Source organism: Anser brachyrhynchus (genome assembly GCF_964034855.1).
Source record: "Anser brachyrhynchus genome assembly, chromosome: 3".
NCBI classification, from domain to species: Eukaryota; Metazoa; Chordata; class Aves; order Anseriformes; family Anatidae; genus Anser; species Anser brachyrhynchus.
Genome location: NC_137696.1, coordinates 33,440,486 through 33,458,213, shown reverse-complemented (window position 1 = coordinate 33,458,213; position 17,728 = coordinate 33,440,486). Strand labels below are relative to the sequence as shown.

Sequence of the window (17,728 nt, the reverse complement as noted above, 5' to 3'; positions counted from 1 at the left end):
TTCAGCCCTCTTTGAAGGATAAGAAAAGAAGCCTTTATTTGAAATAAACAGATTTGTCTTGTTTGACCTCAAAACACAATAAAAAAGCTAAATCCACAACACTAGATTTGAGACTGGTTTGATTTTTACACACCCACCTCCACTGGAGGAACAGAGGACGCTTATATAAACAGCAATGTCTTCACTAAATAAAAACAGGCTGCCATTAAATTCCATCTGCTGTTGTATCAGGCAATTTGGGGACCCAAGCACCTGATTCCATGCATTTCCTCCATAAATATGTTGTTGGGTCTGCATTAAGGAACAACAGGGACCAAAACGCTGCCTGTCAATGTTGGCCACACACACTTGCAGCAGCACACTACAGACACCTGTTCTAATTCAAAAACTGTTCTGCTCAAACAGTGGATGCAGGTGAAAACTCAAATTGCATTTTGGAGCTTCTGTCAGGGTACGTCAACCTATTCAATACTTCATTTCCCAACTGCATAATTAATTTCTGATTTTGATCATTTTGTTTAGGGGCTTTTCATATTGATTTACTCATGTACCTGACCAGACTACTAGGAGGCAAAGAACAATTGTCAATGTAAAGTGATCTAACATCCTCCTTGAACTTTTAGTACCACGTTTATAACATGTATGGTCAACCAGGCTGAGACTCGATTCTGTTCAAAGGACTGCTGTCTTTCCAAATCTTACAGTCCGTAAGCAAGGATAAAAACTCTTCTTAATATCTTAATCACTTATGTTCTGGAAACCTCTGAGACATCAGTTACAGCATGAAGAGAAAACATGATATGGACTGATGTATTTGGAGACCAGTGATGCCTATTGTTCACAGCACGATGTTTAAATTCTTTGGATGCTTTTAACTTTGCTAAACATACACAGAAAATCAAGATGTTACATAGTTGTTTAAATGGCAAAATCTGTAGGGCAAAGTTTTTGCTAATGCTGTCAACACAGAATTTGTAATATGCTTTAAGTACCAAACACATCCAGTGACAGCAAAGACTCAGCATGAAGGAAAAAAACAGAGGATTACACAGAAGATGCAATAAATAAAAGAAAATCCTTCCAATAAAGGACTTTTTTTTTTTTTTCCAAGCTCTCTAGTACATCTACTAGCTTTGTGTCTATAACTGGAATTGCTGCTAGAGTATGCTGATAGCTTATTTTGTGAAGCAGAAGTTAAGAATTTTAGAACATGAAAACTGAAAGAATTTAAATTTCAAACCAAGACATGATGAAATATTGAAATATTTCAGATAATGTGACATTGACAGATTAAGTTAAATAAATCATTTAATAAGGTCTGTGATTAATTAAATTTCTAATTAAATTAATCAGAGTAATGGATACTATTAATCCCTCCATTCCGTCCAATTAAAGAATAAAGCAGTCTCATGTGTTTGCACACAAAGTGCCTTACTGAAGTGAGTTTTAACAATACAGCTAAGCCGAATGCTAGGATCAGTCAGAACTCTAGGACTTTGCAATGATTATTCAGTCTGAAAAAAAAAAAAAAAATCGGAAAACTCACCTGCTTGGAATTTTTGAGGCAAATGTAATATTGCCTAAATAAATGGTGTTTGCTCACTGTTACCTGTGTTTCTTTTGGAGTGTTTAATACTTCACAGATGAGATTCCCGTTAGCAAATCCTTCCTTTGCCAAGCATTCACTTCTAAAAGACAAGCTCGTGGAACTTTGTACAACATGTTAACAGGAAAAATATAAATCCTTCATCTTTGTTTCTTCCTCGTTAGGAAATACTCATGAAGACTTTGGGGAAAAAAATAAGATTTAACATCGTTGTATTTATTAGGTTCCGAAACAATACACATTCACATCCTTTTGAATACAGTACATTTGGCACAGTAATAATGTTTACGATGAAATAACGCTAATGAATGGCAAGAGATTCAAATTACATCCATAAGAAAAAAAATTCTGTACAAATAAATCCTCACAATAAAAAAAACCTCCCCACCCTCCCCCCCAACTGAATACATTTTATATTTAGCCAGAACTTTTCTGCACATAATTTAAAAAGAGGTAATTTTTAAGCCTTTTTTGGAGATAATTATTTTTCACCCTATGGAGAAAAATGTTTTTCTTTTTTTTTTTTTTTAATAAAGTCTATTTGGGAGGAAAAACAAGAAGCAATGGATTCTTTATAATCATTATTATTATTAATAATCTTTTTGGCATTTTGCACTCATTTTACAAAGAAGGAACAGGAAAGATTTTACAGAATAGGCAGAAATGTAAATGTCCATTTTTAAGAATTGTCTTTAAAAAATGTTCAAGGTAACAGACAAACCTTCTGATGTAAACCCAATGCAGAGGATCTAACTATTTATATTGAAGAAATATCTGCCCATGCAAAAGTTTTGATCTCCTTGACTTTTCTCTTAGCATCCTACCAAATAATGCAGGTGCCGAGGCCTCTTGAAATACAAACGTTCTCTAATTATCTTTGCGTTAGAAATGGGAATATAGCTTACTTACAAAAGCTTTATGGGATGCTTTTATTCCTTCAAAATAAATGCTCATAGTTTTAGGTAAAGGCCTCTTGTTGTACAAACAGTAGTCCAATAACTTGCCTTCCTAGTCAGTCTGCTCACCTATGGAAAGGAATGCTTTAGCATTGTGATCAGTTCTTGCCTGGATGTCAAAAGCTAATTGTGATGAGAAATAAACAGAGCCAGTAGTGAGACACGAATTGATGGGCAGTTCTACAATATATTTCTAAAAGAGAAAGAAATTTAAACATTGAGATGATGCAATCATTAAGATGTTTCTGTGCTGGTACTCAGCTCCAGAAGCTAGTCTTTTCCCAGTACAAAAGATTACTGAAGATAAATTAAATTAAACTAAAGGCTTGATCCATTATTACACCTGTAGGCCAGACAACACATTAATTGATATATCATAATATTTAATATTTTGAAATCATCATAAGAATATATATAATAATTACACCTGAGTTTTAAAAACAAAACAAAATGGAACTGAATGTTGTCATCATTAACAGGCTATGAGCAGCCAGACGTAAAACTGACACAAACTAACTCATCTGCTTCAGACCAAGATTATCTCTTAAAGCCAATGATTCACACTTTGTCCACCACAATTTGTAACGTTCCTTCTCTTTCTTAGCTCTATCATATCATAATAGAGTTGAAGAGAACTATACAGGAAATTTAGTATAGCTTAATATATGTCTACATCTTTTTATAACAAAAACCTCATCTCTCTGACAGTAACTTGAACCAATACACATACAAGAGTATTGCACATGGACATTATTATAATTATTCTTTCATAGACTAACATTTTAATAGTATGCCTGAACATGCAGCAGTTGATACCTCTATATTCAATGAATTCCACAGGCCTTGCAGCAAACACTATATACAAAATCTCACCTGTACAAAAGGCAAAAAAGCTTCTTTAGTGCCACTTTGCCAATCACAAGTATATATATTTTGTGCAGCTGGAAATCCATGTGCAACAATTAAAATGGATTCCAATGACCGCTCACTCAGTCCAGTAAAATATATAATAAAATGACCTCAGCGATACATGTACACAAAAAAAAAAAAAAAAAGAATAACAACCCCCCCCAAAACAAACCAAACAAAAGAAACAAAACAAAACAAAAACCACAGGGTACTCCTGGAAATATAAGTACATAACACTGTTAGCATATCTACAGGAGGTAACTTCACACTAGTAATATTGTCCACATGAGTTACCATTTCAATTAATACACAAAAAAAATCAATTTACAACTTTCAATAATGTCAGTTTGTGAATGTTTGATCTTCAGTTTTTCAACACACTTCCACATAATGCACGTATAGCCTTATTTTGTGTCTTCTAAAAGCAGATTTCTTTTAGATTTTAAACATAGAAACAACAAACACAGTAGTATTATGGTTTTGTAAAAGTGTGCAAAAGTAACACACTGCTGACAAAATAAATATAAATAAGAAATTATTTATCAACTTAGCTACAATGGAAAAGGCAAATTTATAATGTTTACAATTAACTTTTAATGTAAAATTAATTGTAAACAATTGCAAGCTTGCCATCACATTAATGGTTCATTTAAATGGATATTCAATTTAGTAACATGGATAGTATACCCAATTGCCTGAAAAACTGTAAAATGCCTATAAATAGCTGTGATAAAGTACTATAGGCTTTTTATTCCTTAGCCCTTTAATATCCATCTAAATAGTAACTATTTCCTGCTTTAAATAAATTTTCATTTATCTTCATGACTCTTCTTATTCCTAAATGTTTTCCCTAAATTTTATGAGGAACTTCATCAAAAGCCTTAATTGATGTGCTGCTTCTTCTGGACAGCTTTATTTCATGTTTGTACCTCACTGTAATCAGACATTCATAACTGAGGACTACACCTCCAAGAAGGCAGACTTCTTTGCATTCCGAAGAGCAATATATTACTTATTTGTTCCACAATTGAGTACAGATCTCACCATAACCACTGGTACAGAAGAAACAGTTTCATCCTCTTAGCTTAAATGCATACGACAATTACATGACATGGTCTGTTAAATCGCTTTTAATCGCCGAGCTCCATTTTCGATGCAAAAGATGCAACTCTGTCCTCTGGGGAAATCTTAGGAATAAAAGAAAAGTTGCAAATGTACGGCAGTGTGTTACATCTACAATTTCTGATACAAAATTGTTTTGCATTGCTTTGTGAGACAGAAATTAAGAGTGCTTTCATGTCAGAAGATTAAAGAAAAAAAACAATAAATATATACTTAAATCAGGGATATGGGCTCAGGGTAAGAGAAGTAGTTCTTGATCTACTGAGTCTCAGTAATTTGTCGATCTCTTCAGAATCACTTCTTGCAGCATCATTCATCTGTCAGCCTACCGTTGTCTATGGCAGTAGCTCTTCTCCAAAATATGAGAACCCTTTAAATTCTTCTTGATTGATTTGTTTTATAATTGTCTCATCCACTAGCGTTAATACTGGTTCTTCTCGTGTAAAGTCTTGATCAAAGTTATTTACATCCCTTTTGGTTTTCTAAGAAGAAAAATACAAATAATGTGAATGGTAAAATAGCATAATAAAATAACAGGTCCTGCTTCCCCCATCCCCAAAAGGCTGAATTTTCTGGAATGATTGAAATAAAAGAGGAGCTACTTGGCACAAAGAATAACAGACATATGAGAGAAGCTACAGGAGCAAATACTGTAAATGAGTTCAGGAGAGGCCACAGAAGCAGTACTATAAATGAATTCCCAGAGACTCGCTGGTCTCTGACAGGCGAAGGAATAGCAGTATGATGATAAAGCAGGAAGCTGAGATCAGGACTAACTTAAAGGCTTTGGCATAGTAGGTGGTATGGCAGTTTCATCTTAGATTTGAACATAACAATTTCTCATTTGAGAGGCACAGAGTGAATTTGATTTCCCCACAATATACCCTACTGTTTCAACTCTAAGCTGTTTCTTTGCATCTGTCTACACCTGGCTTTAAAATTAGATCACACCAGATCTCAGTCCAAAATCCTTGAACTCAACGTTGGCAACTCAGATTTCTTAATGCAGCCCAATATCATTCAGAGCAGAATGGCAAAGTGTGAAAGTCTGGCTCCAGAGAAATCCATCTTGGAGCTCTCCTTCGTTTCAATGGCACCAGGACTTCTCCGCTGAAGACTAAAGCACCTCAGTCTTTCAGTGAAGTTGGCCTAACAAGGTGCAATTGTACATGTTCTGGTTCTGATAAAATGTATTAACTAGAGACAGAATTGAGAAGGCCAGCTCATTTTCCTTAGGGCGCTCATGACAGTGACTATCTGTAACCACTTAGGTGTAAAGAACAGCAGGATACAGGGGAAAATGTTCCTCAAGGCCATTCTCCTGACACCTGCACAGTTTGTGCTTTCCACGTTAGCAGCGTATTTCAGACTCGTACAGGTTCAGGGAATTGGAATAAACATTTTCCTTTCTCCTTTTTTGTCTCTCTTTTCTCTGAAACTTAATGGAGGCACGCTGGCACTCTAAAAAAAGTCTTTGTATCCATCCTGCACATTTGGGCTAAATATGATACCAGAAATACAATGGCTATTTGACTTGCAAAGTTAAATGATAAACTCATGAAGTGGTACATCATAAATAAGTACATTGATGAATTCTAAATGGATTACAGGCCTTCTCTCAATGCAGATACATTTTGCTATATAATACGTATATATATATACACATATATATATTACTGTATTTTCTTCATCAGCTCCACTAAGGCATTAAAAATATAACAACTATATACAACTATAACAACTAACTTTATAGATGCAGAAAAAAGGTCTATAGAAATGCAAGAGACTCTGTCAGTTGTAAACCAAGTATTTTTTTAAGTACAAAGTACTTTTTAAGTAACCAAAAATATACATTCTCTATCTACAGAATTTCACTAAAAGGAAAGGAATATGGAGTTAACAAACTATATATAACCATATATGTATATGGTTATATATGTTTATATTGTTTACATTTGTAATTGCTTTGTACAGAAAGACTGCACATAAAGCATATGTGACCCATACATTCTAAACTGCATAAAGAGTAAGGGACACAGATCAGGGCTTTGGCTTTTTTTTCCTAGTCATTTGGGCAAATACTGCAAAATAAGAATGAAATTCCACAGGAATTTTGAAATATATTACATTTTAACTATGTCTATATTATTCCTTTTTCCCATGTCCCACCGTAGTATTTTCACACATACAATGAATTTGCTACAAGAATGGTCACTAAAGCAGAAGGAGGTAAGTGAACATTTGTAGAAAGCAGAATTCAAAATCAGAACTATAGCTATGTTCAGGAGAAACCTACCTATACTGACACATGCTTATACCACTAGCTATCCAGGGCAAATAAGCTCCACACTAGCTGAGAACAAATGCATGCCAAATAGTTTTCAGCTTTTCATACTGAACATATTTGGAAAAGTGTTATTTGCTTTCGGAATCTAAAAGAATAAGATGGTAAACTCTTCAGACCCTGTAATAGCTACTTTTTTCCAGAAAACCATTGCTGAGATTTGTAACGGTGTTAGGTCAAAGGAGTGAGGATGAATACTTCTGAAAAAAAACTAAATCCCATTGATTACAAATAATTGAACTTACAATAGAACTGTGAATCCCAAACACTTCTGAAACAACGAAGAAAGGTATTCACTTAGATTTGAAAGCCTAGCATTTCTTCAAGTCTGCCTTCAAGAAAAAGATAAAAGTTTTAACTTTCTTAGACTTGGAAGAAATCCCCTGTCTTTTTGGAAGCATAGATATAAATCACCCAGTTTATTAACAGGCCAAGTATGGAGCAACCTGAGATTGCAAGGATATGCTAGCAAGCCTCTAACTAACCAATTGATCAAGTGAGATTAAATAAACCACAGGGCACAAAAGTGAATGGATTAAGCCATAAAATTCAAAAGGTAGAGGTCATAACAAGTGCCTCTTTTCAACAGAAAGATTTATTTGAGAAATCCTCCTTAGCAACTTAGTCAGTTTCTTCCTGAAGCTATGGCTATTTTGCAAGGCAGCATCTCATAATACAGAACAGGTCTGGCCACATTTCTGCTACTATTGCTATTTTAATGTACTTGCTCTGTGAATACTCTGTAGGTCAACAGCATGACCAAAATATAGTTGTAGCATGAAGGCTCAGCATGAAGGTATGAAGGGCTGTGGCTGTCCCCTAGCAGAGAAGCTGAGAAAAGAAAGATGATCTGCAAGGTAAGGAGAGTAATACAAGGAAAACAGACTGTGTTTATTATCCAACTTTGAATATTAAAAACAAACAAACAAACAAAAAACTAAATCATGAAGAAAAGCAGAAAAATCTGTAGACTGGCTGGCAAATGCATCACTAACAAAGCAGTAAGTAAATGGGTAGGGTTCTGTTTATTTAGCCTAAAGCTTCTGAGACTTTGGGACATGTTATTTTCATGTTTTCAAACAGTTTTCCAGACTTCTCATTTCAGAAGACGGAAGAAACTGTGGTTACTAGGAAAAAAAGACACCCTTCTCCCTCCCCCTCCAGGCTGTCCACTCAAACACAAAAAAAACTTGATTTGACTTCAGATTCCTTTTTTTGTCGCTACCCAAACAACTTGTGTTCAGCATGTGTCAGTGTTAAACGAGGGCAGGGGCACTGCAACTTCCCAACTGCTTTCAACAGTGGGTGCCAAATTCCATGCTGCACTGAAACTGCCTTACTGCAGGCAGCATGTAGGCAATCACTCTCTATTTGACAAAGAGCAGCAGCAGCACCATGGCACTTTTAATGACTACAAATGATATGACTCCAATTTTATACCCCATATGAAAGATGGCTTCTCCACCAGTACAATGTCTCTGCTAGTGAGAAGGAATAGTGACTCACTAACTCTTGTGCAGGAAATGTGCCAGCTAGTTGATCACTTATTATTTTTTTCCTCCAGCAGCATGAACGCTTCATAGGTCTCCCATCTAAGCACTGACCTAGCGTGTGACCTGCTTATCCTGGTAGATATGATGAGCCTGCTTCACATGGCTGATACTATCTGTTCAGATCAAACACTTCTGCCACAGGAATAGAACATCTTGAATTAATAAATACTAACATGGCCTCATCACATTAACATAATCTCACCAAAGATGACATTTTAAAATAAAAGTCATGTTTTATTCTATTCTCAGATTACAACTTCTGTTCAAAGAGCCAAAGGTACTGGAACTTTTAAGAGGCTCTCTTCATAAAACACCATTTAATCAGCTTTCACAGTTGGCCAGTACAGATTTGGACAAAGAATGTAATTTTATGAGCAAAAATCCTTTTTTTTTTTTCTTAAATCTCTTCATGTAATTATTAAAAGACTAAAAGGAACTTCATATGCTATTAATAAGCACACATCAAACAATGGTTAGTGTTCTCCACCATTTCAATGAAAAGTTAATTTTCTACCTGCAGTCACAGACTCAAGTTAAAAAAACAAACAACCCAACAACAACAACTCCAAAACATGCCTAAAAAGTCAAGGATTACCATCCTTGACTGTTAATGACTACTAAAAGATACTATATGAATTGCAACAGAGAAGAAAGAAATCCAAGTTGATGTTCTTATCACCGAAAACACATTAAGAAGGTTGGAACTTGGCATTAATTTCATTACACTTCTGAAGCAAACATGAATGAGAGGAGCCACTGGAACTGAAACTCCATAGAACTCCTTGCAAGAAGGCACTTGGCAGAGGGTGGTCCAAACCAGGGAACTTGGCAAAGCTTGGGCACCTCCTCAGTTGTGCTGTGAGGCCAAGAGGCTCGGTGGATTCTGATGCCTAACAAGGATTAAATTAATTCTACAGCTTGGAGGCATTAAGAAGCATCTGTCTCTACTTCATTATTTCTTTTTGTTTCATTTTCAGAAAATCACTGAAACTCTTACTATTGTTTTGAAAACTCAGTGACTCCCCTAAACTGGGTGGGAATTGTCTAGCAGGTTCAAAGGCTATTCAGACCAGATGAAAGAAAGATGGAGGTGGGGACTAGAAAACAATAGTGCCACAAAATCTTATTTTTGTAGCAAAATCAGACTAAAATATAAATTCACATGATGCTGTTTAAGTATAACTGTAGGAATCCTCTTTAAAGCAATTAATAGGTTTCTGTTCAGTTTAGTAGAATGAGGAGCTAATCCAGAACAGACAGCTAATACTGGCTGGGTGAGGCCAGGAATGATCATTATAATAACAAACTAATGTGTTACTAGAAAAACTTTGTTATATTTTTCAGTAAGTGGACCTTTTGACACAAAACATGTACAAAGGTCATGATTTTCAGTCTGAGATACTGTCAGCACTGTAGTGCAGATACAGATCGGACCTTCCATATCACTGAATGAAACATTTTAACTTTACTCCACTGCCGTTTTCTATCAACAGCGGCACTTGACTCCTCATCATATATTTTCAAGCTCACAGTGAAATTCTGGAGTTTGTCATTCTTTTGGGGAGCTTCATCGGAGAGCCCTTCCAGAGCTGTACATGGTGGTATCAGCAGCATATCAAACACACCACAGGAACGTTAAATCAGGGCAGGAAGCTGCTACAGCTTTTGGTGTGCAGTTGCAGGGGCATGGGACAGCAATGCAGCATGAACAGGATATGCAGCAAGAGTTGCAGGAGTTAGACAGTATCATTTAATTTTACCCAGAATTTTGCTTCAATAAGAAATAAATGGTTCCCAGGTTCAACCCAATATTATCAAGAATACTTAGATTGGGATGATGAGCATTTGAGTGTTTTGTATTTACCTTGTTCCTGACAAGATTTTCAGAATATTTTGTTCAAGACAAATGGAAACTAAAGACATCAAACAAACCGGTTTGAAGCACAAGGTTATGTGGCTAACCTCACATATCACCATCCTCTCATTCACCTCTCTCTATTGTGATAAGAAAAACCGCAACACAGGCAGAGATCACTTTGCACCAATGAGTGGATCTCTCTTCATAAAGGTGCAGTAGTATCTAATGAGTCGAGAACAACTGTAATGAGCACTCACTTTCACACATAACTCACTGTGTGTGTACAGAAATTCAGTAATGAATACTGTGAAAGAAACGGACTGAGAAGCGAAATACTTCAGGCTCGTCTTTCTATTTATCACGCTGATACCTCTTCTCAGTGTTTGCATGCACAGAGAGGCTGTACCAGTATTATAAGCATTTCCTGGAATATCTTATTCCAGAACATATGAAACATAAGTTATCAGAGTACTTTACAAGTTTGTATTTTTTTCAGTATATTAATTGCTCTAGTCACCCGAGGAAGAGTTACAATGGATCAAACATAAACTGCAGTGCATCAACTAAAGGCTATGACGATAACAAGGGTTTTGAATCCATGTAGTTTTTACAAGTATACCAACATTCATTACTTCCAAGTGGAGGCTGAAATTTTGTGCTCTTAGGTTATTTATTCTTTCATTAGATGTGAAGGACACCAAATTAAGAGAAAGAAATTGATTTAAAAAGATATTCAATAAAGATTTTAATAGATAGTGAAACCATATTTTGAAAAGCATGGCAACCTATGCAGGCTGTAATCAAATCTGTTATCAAAATATACAGAAATTTAATAAACACCAACCTAATTCACAGAACTATGAATTTTAAAAGGAATTGTTTGTGATCCAGTAAACTGAAACCACCTTTGTACTGAAACAGTATGTATCTTTCCTAGGAATGTAAAATGGGTCAGGTAGGAAGGAAGAACAACCTAAACAATCAGGGGATACAAACATTTAATGATTACGTGGCCAGGATGCCAGCCTTACTGTTTGACTTCTGCAAAGCCCTTCTGCTATTCTACACCCCCACAACACAACAGCAAAACAAACAGCAAAGCAAACAAAACCAAAGCTCTGCAAGTTCGCTGACAATCAGCCTGTGCTCACAGTCTGGGCAATGAACCTCACCCAGAAGAAGGTGCTGTAAAACCATTGTTCCCTATGGCTATACTTGGGTTTTTGCACAGCTGAGCATGCAGCACTACATATATATGTAACCTGTTCTGCTCATAGCCTGATTGCTAAAGCACAACACTTGCCTCTGTGCAAAACACCAATGGAGGCACAATTCACAGGAGCTGCAGGGGAGGCCAGCACTATATTTTCCTGCCCATGGTTAGTCCTTTACCACCAAGATGCATCTTGTCCATCTTATCCGAGCTTGTTTCCATAGGACTTAATCTTGACATAACTACCACACAAAAGATATGCTATGGTAAAATATATGTCTTTTTTAGAGTGAAGAAAGTTGCAGAGGAAAACTGCTATCTTTTGGGTTTCTATGCCATATTTTTTCCTTATGGTAAGCTTTTAGAGGGTTCAGCTACATAGGAAAATATTTTCTTTGTGGGATTGGGAAAGAATAGGAGAAGAGAAAGAAATGGAACTGTGTTCAAATGCCCTTCATCTGCACAATACAATTCCTGTTGTAGATTTTACGATCCACTCTGCAGAGCAGGTTTTATATGGGTGCCTCTCTAATTCACATCTTATTGGCAAGCTTCCACTGGTATCCCTCAGCTGTTCTAAGGTCATGATCACTGAATGTCACCTCCCCTCTTACATCATGGCACATATCCAAGATAGTCCATTTTTAGTTGTGTGCTCCTGAAATTGTATTTTAGCCATCGTTATTACAGTAGTCAGGCAGGTGCATCTGCCACATGCTAAAACACCTGCAAATCAAGCAACAAGATCTCCACTTAAGCATTCGGTAAATATCTAGACTGAGCGTTCCCCCTGTGCTGCATAATTTAAGTGTATGACTCCTGGAGGATGCTGTTGGGAGGATCAGTACAAGGTCTGTGTTACAGACAAGTAACAAGCTCCCTTGTAACAACACAACAGCATAACAACAGGAAAGCAGCAGTTATTGAAGTGCTAGGATTCCTTGCCATTTCAAAATGCCTTCCGTCCTGCTTTTTATGATAAGCTGCTTCAGTACACCATCTGCATCTGCATATGCCAATGCAATTACGTTTTGCACTACGATTCTGAGCTGTAAGCATGTACATCAACAAATTTTTGCTGCCCATTTCAGATGAACAGCCCACTAAGCTACCTTTGTTAACTTTATGCTTGCATTAGCTAAAACAAAAGGTTCTGCACGAGAAATAAACCCAAAGCTAAAGCTCTTCATATACTCCATGTTCATCAGACTTCAGTTGTGAATGGGACAAGTCATGGATTGTCAGTCTTAGACAAGTCTACAATTTTTTTCTGATAAATTCCTCTCTACAGTCTGACGAAGAGCCAGATTCCACTGCTTCTTAAATTACCTCGTGTTTTACCATTAGCTTTCAAGGACAACAGAAACAGGCCCAACCCAGGAATATTGTTTACTATTATATTAATATAAAAATAAAATGCTTCTGTTTGAATGCTTAAGAATGTACTGTAAGTAGCTATGATAATACAATTTCACTTAATGTTTTATTTTCTGAAAATAGCAACAGAGACTAAAGCAGCCAAAAAGTGAAACAGAATCTGCCTTATTCTGGGGAAGACCAAAAGGAAAGCAGAAACACTCTGGCTGCTTTCACTCCATCCCAATGGGCAACACTTAAAAATGTGTATTTAACAGCTGGTTAAATGAACTTAATTATTCAGTATGAAAGGGTTTTAGCGTTATAAGACAAGGACTCAGCAAACCCAAACAAATACTGCTGGATCCCCAGTACAGAATCAAAAGAAGCATAATAAAAAGTTGTTTAACTTATAAATATTTGGGAACCTGCAGTAGCTTTCAAACTCCTGTTATTCTACTGTTATGATAATCACAGCTAAAAAACAGCTGCTGCAGGCACTGATGCTGAAGAGAATAAGAAACAAAAAATAAGACGAACCAGATGAACAAATTCTGGAAAAACAGAACCTTGTTAATCTGAGCAAACAATGCTGAAATCCCTTAAAAATACCAGCTCACTTACTCTTGATGTCTTTAGCTTGTGATACAAGCTGGACATAAGCTCCTCAAAAGGTATATACTTACATCCTGAGAGTATTTAGTAGTTGTGCAAAGATCCAAACTATTCAAAGTGCTTTGGAAACCAAGGTCTTTACTTTGTTGAGGGAAGAGGCAGAAGTGGGCCAGACTTCTCTGCCCTGCCCTTCCCAACTGCCCTACTAGGCCCACTGCTACAAGCTCCACTGCCGGCAGTTGTGGTACCATTGCTCATGTTTGCCTATTGCTAGCTAAACTGAGATGATGAACTTCATCACCCATCAACAGCCAATGTTTCTCTGTCAGTAGCAAAGTGGCTAACACTTGAACCAGTAGCAGGAAATTGGTACTTTTAGGAAACAGCTCACATTAAACGTTCTAACAATACCCTGTGGCAGGGTCAGCGTGCAAAAAAAGTGTTGGACTCCAGCAGTTATGGCTGTTTGCTATGAAAAGGCTAAGTCCTGGCAACCCACATCCATTCTTCTTTAGTTTTTCTAAAGAATTTATGTTAGCAGTTCTGAAAAATATAAAATCTTCCCTATTTCTAACCGTTCTTTGTACACCAGTGTTAATCGCCAGCGTCACTCTCAGAAGAAAGCCTACTGTTTTCCTGTGCCTGAGACACCTGCAGGGAAGTGGGGAATACATAATGTGCAATGTTTAACAATGGTATATGATTGTCTGAGGTCTCAGGATCCCTCCCCGGTGTTTTGTCTAAGCGGTAACACTTCATGCAGAAGCATGCAGTATAGCCCCTTGCGTGCCCATCTGCTAAATGCTCATTGCCATGCACTGATGACCGTATGGAAATATATTATGGAACTGAAGGGACACCTCAAGGTTATCAGGCCTAAAAATTGACCTACCTTGACATTTTCCCCATATTGAAGGCCTTACCTTAAAGAGGGACATTCACACTGAAGCAAACTTGAAAAGAGAGAACATTTATACAAAAAGAAATTTACTTGGCCTGTAATTTCCTATGTTCCATTTGGTGCTACTGAAAGATACTGCATTTTACAGGGCTTCTTCCCCACAGTGTAAAGGTAAAGTCATAATTCTGCACTTATGACAATACAACCCACTGCCACCAAAAACAGAGGTGTGCCAAAAAAACCCCACAAAAACAGTAACACGACTTCCCAAACAGCAGGTTAAAAATCCCTTGCTAAAAAATAAAAAATATCTTTGCCTGTTAGCAGTCATGTATGAAAACAGATCGGAAAACATGGGAAGATTTATAAGAGTCATGTTTCAGGCTAACGTATTTGGAAGTTTTCTCCAGAAACGCGGTCCCTCTTTAAGGATTCCAGCCATATCTCACAGTCAGCAGACAGCTGCTGCAGCAATTTAAACACACACCTGTCTCATTGAGCACATTTTTGGGAGCCATTCAGTGAGGCACCTACCTATTTAGGCAGGTATGGCTTCTGCCTGCTTGCCTGTGCAAATAGGCCAGCTGATTTGTATTTGCCATTTATTACCCAATTTTCAAGCACTGCAGGCATCTGGCTAGTCATAAGTCATCAAGGAAGGGCTGCTTAAATTTTGCCAGTTTTTCACTCATTTGGGGGAGAGGGAAAAGAAAATTACCAGTGCTCACTGACTCCAGTTGTATCACAATCTTTTGCTGACCCTAGAATTTGGTTTAGGGGGCTGATTTTCAAACCTTTGCTGCAGCACAAAATTGAAAGAGGACACATTGCTGGCATCCTTAAGTCAAGACTTAACAAGGGAGTTTAGGTTCACGAGGAAACTGCATACAGACAGCGTGGCTCAGATAGTGATAACTAAGGGGGGAGGGATTTCAATAACAGATTATGGTTATCTTAGGGTTACAGGAGATAAGAGACATGCAGATTACTGAAGGAAATTTGAGACTGAAGATCAAGATGCAATCTGCTAACACTGAGGTCTGGTATAGCATAGAACACTCTTCCAAGGGAAGTGCCACACGTTCGGTCAATTTAAATCCTGGCTGATCAGGAGCATTTGGATTTTAACACTTCTCAGTCATATTTCTTCACTGTCACTGAACTTTGCATTAAGCATGCTGAGATACTATTACCAGACAGTGGAAACTGAGGCATGAAAGGGTTAGGTGATGAATCCTGGGTCATGCCATGAGTTTCTAGAAAAGCTGTTAGCAGAACTTATGTATCTTGCACTTCTCAGATCTCTGGTTTTAGTTGCTAAACCAATCTTCTACCCCTAAGAAGTCAGAACTGACGAAATTATGTACAAATGTTCAGAAAACATTCTCAGTGACACAATGGCAGGAATGGAAGAGTCTGCAAAATGAAGAGAGGCAGATTAGATGAACTAAATGAGCCCATTTGGCAGCAGCAGACTTCATACTGCAAGATAAAATTCTGCAATAGACCATCTTGGCCATTTTCTCTCTAATGCTCTTGAAGAAAGCGAGTTTTTAAAATGTAAAACCAAGAAGTTGTGAATGCACAGAGAAAATTAAAATAATGTACTGTTCTGTGAAAGCTGTGTTCACAGTGAATCATCGTAATGCAATTATTTTGTTAACTTTATCTTCATACAGCCACACTAAGAATGGATTGCCACAGGCACTGATAAAACCATTAGAGATGAAACTTTGGCTTAATTGCTAAAAAGAAATACATATGGCAAACATCTGTTTTACCAGCCTTTGTATTCCCTTCTGGTTCAAAGTTCTTCAGCTTTTTCATCTCAAGGATGGCTTAGTCAAAGTCTCAAATTTTCCCAACTCTGATATTTACAACAGGATAGACAAAAAGGACAAGTCTTATTGCTTGCATGCATGTGTTTCAAGGGTTGGCAGAGAAAACAGCCTGAAAGGACAGGAGTGGGCAGGTGCTGAGACCGTCATTGCAGCCCAGTGTCTTAACAGCTTCCCACAGCCTCATGGTTCCTCACAGCACACTGAGCCATTGTGACCAACAGTGTAAAAAACATGAGAGTAATTTTATTGTGCTGGTCTCATTCTAAGCAAACAAACAAACAAACAAAAACACAAGAAGAAACTGAGGCTCACATGAAGACAAATGAGTGACAAATTTGGGGCAGTAGCATTCCTATATCCGTGGCAAGTGGGTCTGGGATATTAGTATCAACCTGTAGGCACCTGTGCAAACCTCTTTGTGAGCTTCCCTTGCTGATGTTAGTGGCATGTCAACAAGCCAGAAGTTCAGCCTGTGCAGCCGTCCAGGCACAATAAAACAGAATTTCTTGCAGGAGATCTAAAATTATATGGAGAAGACTAAGGAAAAAACAAAATATGTCGAAATACACTTTTGCCTCACTGTTTCAAATACAAGCTTTTCCATTGAGTAACAACATGGGACAATAAAATTTTATAAACACATTCAAGGTGAAGCAATAATCTGTTTCACCCATTGTTTTTAATGCATGTTTTATTATTTGTTATGGGATAGACTAAATCATCCCAGCATGTTGCTACACAAGAGCTACCACACTTACCACAATATCAGTGACTCTGGTAAGAAATTAATCAAAGGCACCCTTGTTTTCATTAGTAATATGGCAAATGTGCTTTGAAAAGGGAGATAATCCGATTTAACCAAGCCAGGAGCAGAGCCATAGAAACAAAGAGGGACGCAGAGCAGAGAATCACTGAATACTATCAAGGCCTTTGTGGTTCTTGGGCAACAAATTATGTTGGAAACCATAGCCTGGTGTTATGGCTAGTGATTTGGGAATTTTGTTCTCTGAATTAAAATAATTCCAGGGAAATTTATGACCCCAAAATATCTCAACATAGGAAAAAAGTGCCTTAAAGAGAGTTCTATCTTGTAATAATTACTTTGGAGAATTGATATCTTTTTGTATTAAAACTATACTTATTTCTTCCATATGTAATTACAAATCCATGTCTATATTTAAAGCAGCAGGTAAGAATATTATTATTAAGAAAATTTCCAGACAGTCTGTGAAGACTAAGAATTAGGTTTTAAGAACAGAGGAAACGATCTGCAAAAGATACCGTCAAAGTCACTGGAGCTCAGATGTAATAAATATCCTCTTCATATCTGTTCAAATGTCTGCTTGATTTCTAACATACATGCCCCAGAGCTGTTACTTTTTCTATAGTAGCTTAACCTTTGTAATAGCTCCACATGGGAGAAATCCTCGGTATAATAAACTATAATATATATA

At 37.0% G+C, this 17,728-nt stretch overlaps 1 protein-coding gene across 5 annotated transcripts in view; it reads right to left on the bottom strand.

Moving 5' to 3' along the window:
- Positions 1-2,063: 2,063 nt before the first annotated feature.
- The window catches only part of PRKCE (protein kinase C epsilon), a 301,037-nt gene continuing 285,372 nt past the window's right edge, over positions 2,064-17,728 (bottom strand). For 4 of the 5 annotated variants that reach the window (XM_080588243.1, XM_080588241.1, XM_080588245.1 and 1 more), the window contains exon 15: positions 2,064-5,075. In XM_080588243.1, coding sequence (XP_080444369.1) covers positions 4,929-5,075 — 147 coding nt within the window. In that variant the 3' untranslated portion in view covers positions 2,064-4,928. Of the gene's footprint in view, positions 5,076-14,455; positions 14,486-17,728 lie in introns of all 5 variants that reach the window. The other variant, XM_080588242.1, reaches the window with a different exon arrangement.